The 3,479-nt window shown below is 51.6% G+C and overlaps 1 protein-coding gene across 1 annotated transcript; it reads right to left on the reverse strand.

The window, feature by feature from the left end:
• Positions 1–929: 929 nt before the first annotated feature.
• On the reverse strand, positions 930–3,197 carry EMH_0083230 (uncharacterized protein; the record flags this gene model as incomplete). Its single annotated transcript, XM_038022832.1, has 7 exons — positions 930–1,140; positions 1,252–1,471; positions 1,888–2,059; positions 2,238–2,333; positions 2,658–2,738; positions 2,839–2,899; positions 3,178–3,197. The coding sequence occupies 7 exons, from the start codon at positions 3,195–3,197 to the stop codon at positions 930–932; spliced, it is 861 nt and encodes a 286-aa protein (XP_037878686.1).
• Positions 3,198–3,479: the final 282 nt, after the last annotated feature.

Below are 3,479 nucleotides of genomic sequence, written 5' to 3' on the forward strand. Positions count from 1 at the left end.
GAGAAATCTGCGCTCCTCCCCTAGCGCCAACGCCAAAACAAACTGTTTTAAGTCCTGCTTCTGCTCACCCTACGAGGAATCCCTGGGTGGACCGAAAGTCCAGTGGTGATCCGCTGCCCTCTCCACACCACGCCCCCACGCAACTGGCAACGCAAAGTTGCGCCTCGCCGTTTCACAGCGATTTGCAGTGCAGTATCGAGAGTAGGCTCAGGTTTACAGCCTGAAAATGGTGGAGCAAATGCTTTAATCTGCTTTGAATTTTAGATGGCGTTTCGCCCCTCGTCGTGAGCCCAGGAGCCGAAGCCCTTGCGGCGGCCCCGAAAAGCTGCAAAATTCTTCAAGTTGGCGGCCGCCACTGCACTCGCATGTCGAACAGAGTAATTTGCCTCTTGTGCCCTATGCGAGTACTCAATAATATCAAAAATCCAAACAGGGTGTAGCTGCCAAGACCAGCGTAAAGGCTAGAGGAGCCGCGGCCTTTGCACTTACTACACCAAAAACACTTTCCCAAGTTCGTCGCTCAGTGGGCAAGTTGCCTGCAACTAAAGGGCGTCAGTGCTTTCGGGACTGCGATGTAAAGGAGATTCCCTGCTGCCCTATAGCACGCATTTTGCAAGTATGCAGATGACCCCTCGACAGCCATTTGTGATTCAGCCAGATTGTATATGCCCTCCACAGCCCCACGTGTAGACGCGACTCGCTGCGGATTTCTACGAAGGTCAGCACAGACGAATAGCAAAGGAGGGCGGAACGGATCTGGTGCACTGGGAGGCGTGTGTGCATGCATGCGGGTTGCAGTGCGCGTTGAGTAATCCAAACTTGGTGACATCTGTATTATTTTATTGACTAAAGGATTACTCGCAGCACGTAGACAAGAGCATGATGCGAACGTAGATGCCGACTCGGCGATAGAGGTTACGCGACGCAGGTCAGCAGAGCTTTTCTTTCGCGGCCTGCAACAGTTCTCTTCTTGCCCGCTCCCCTACCAACTCGGGCTTCCCAGAAAAAACATCTACGACTAGACGCCGCAGCTGTTGCCGTACTGCTGGATTAGAGCTTAGGGGGTGGTCTTGAATGACCATCTGTAGTATCAACTCATGAGCGTCATAGATTTCTTGCTCATCCTCCACAAGAGGGAACCTGTAAACAGACGAAATCCGCGCAAATGGCTTAGCGGGAGCAACCAGCAACCGGCAATTCCTACTGAAAAAACCTAAGCTGAGCTGCAAGTTAAGTGATACTTCTATTTACCATGTTTCTAACAGTGCCGCTGCTTTTGCAGCAGCCGCTTCCATTCCCAAATTCATACAAAAGCCTGCATAGACCTTCAGAAGAGCGCATGCATTCCCATCAGCTGCCGCTCTGCCGCTCTGAGACCTCAACAACGGGCTTGAAATGCACCGTTCCAGGGTTTCCAGCGGCCCATTGATCTGCGAGGCAAACAGCTCAGGGTGTCGCTGCGCCACAACGCCTGCATGCAAAGAAAGCACAGGAAAACCCCTCTGCCAAATGCAGCTCCAAGAACGACCAATTATCTTTTTGAATATGAATACCGTCCAAGATGCTTTTCCAGCGTGCAACGTGGAAATGGAGCTGAATNAATTATCTTTTTGAATATGAATACCGTCCAAGATGCTTTTCCAGCGTGCAACGTGGAAATGGAGCTGAATCACCCAACTAAGACGACAGACGAGACGTGCAACTGTTTCGTATGGAATGTTTCACGCCATGTCGCAACCACAGCGTATTAATAGCATCCCTGCGGAGCAAATATCTTTCAAAACACGAAACGCGAATTTACACTGCAGTTCATGGACACATGAGGCGCCAAGGCTCGTGTGGCGCTCCATCCCTTAACGTAATGTTTCCTGGGAGAATATTACCTACCCAGTCCATATGATGCTGCTGAAATAGCTAGCATGTGCTCCTCATCAATAGACCATTCTGCTTGGGGGCTCACGGAGAGCAGCGCCGCGGGAACCAACACTTTGCTGTACTCTAACGTGGCCGCCGGATCTCCGTAGTTGATCGCATCAGCGTAGAGGCACAGAGCTGCAACCTGTGGAAAGCGAAGTGAAAAGCGGAGTTGTCGCCTCTTCCATGCGAGCAACTGCTGCCGACAGCGCGATGTTTTGGCTGCTAATCCAACTGGTGACGAGTCCGGTACATGCCAGCATTTTAGCCGGGAGAAAAGGACGCTGCAACAGCTCGTTTCATTTGTGTGCAATATAATTCACCTTTCCATAGTAGCTTGACTGGTCATGTGCCAGCAGCGCCCCATATGGCAGACGCAAATGTGCGTCAAAATGCGGCAAGCATTCCGACCCGTACACCTGCAGGATACAAAAGAGCGTGCATGCTCAAGGCATACTACACGCAATTCGAGAGTAGCCTTCAGTGCGTGTGTGTGACATATTCCCTTCCTGCTCCTGCTTCAGTCTGAACGTGTANTTCGAGAGTAGCCTTCAGTGCGTGTGTGTGACATATTCCCTTCCTGCTCCTGCTTCAGTCTGAACGTGTAGAACGCATGAGGGTTCAGGGATGCACACAACTGTGATGGCCTCTAATGCACAGTTAATTCCGGCTGTGCTTAAATACGCCTCCTACTGAAACTGTTAAGTAACATCAAGCGGCTAATCTGAACTTTGCGTGAATACCTTGAAAAAGTTGCCGGAGCATTGCATGACGGCGTCATAGAAGGAGCTGGAGTCCTCATCATGTTCATCGTCACTAACATCCTGAAAAGCAAGCCAGTTCGCATTGAGTGAAGCACCGTTTTCTACGTTTGTTTCGGTCGCAGAACACGGTAAGCGGATATAGACGTTCCACAGTCCTCACCTCCCATTCATCGTCCTGCTGTTCCTTAGTAGCTAGACGTTCAAACTCCCAAGTCAAGACCCTGCGACCGCATAATGCACACGGTACATTTAGACAAGCAACTCAACAAGCAGAAGCAGAGATTAGCATTAGCTTGTATTTTCCTGCGCCATCACCGCTGCTACTACAGACGCCTTTGAACGCCCCCCAGGTGCTATCACTGTGAGATCCAACTCAAGGCACTACAGCCACTATATGCAGGTTGTATGCTGACTAGGTGTAAGGTGGACAAATCTCCAAGACCCTAGGTAGTTGCTCGTCACTTCTTGCACGGCGGGCGCGGCAGGTTGCAGAACTTACGGAAGTATAAGCTTGCCCATGCCGATGAAGAGCTTCTCAAGCAGAGCCGCCCTCTGGGCCGGAGGAATCTTACACTCCTCTGGCAGCAAGCCTTCCCTCTGTCGTTTCGCCTGGTCGGATACGATCTGGGCGACTGCTGGAAGAATGCGTTCTGCTGCAGCAGCGGCCGTCGAGGGGGGCAGTTGGCCCTCATTGCTTGACAAGAAAGAAGCAACAAGCTCCAAGGCAGCTGTCGTTGCCTTCCCTTGCTGCTCTGGCGAGGATCCTAGAGCCGTCAGACAGCCCGGAAGCGCCTGCATGAG

This window comes from Eimeria mitis, genomic scaffold (assembly GCF_000499745.2).
Source record: "Eimeria mitis Houghton genomic scaffold, Emh_scaff5628, whole genome shotgun sequence".
Classification (NCBI taxonomy): Eukaryota; Apicomplexa; class Conoidasida; order Eucoccidiorida; family Eimeriidae; genus Eimeria; species Eimeria mitis.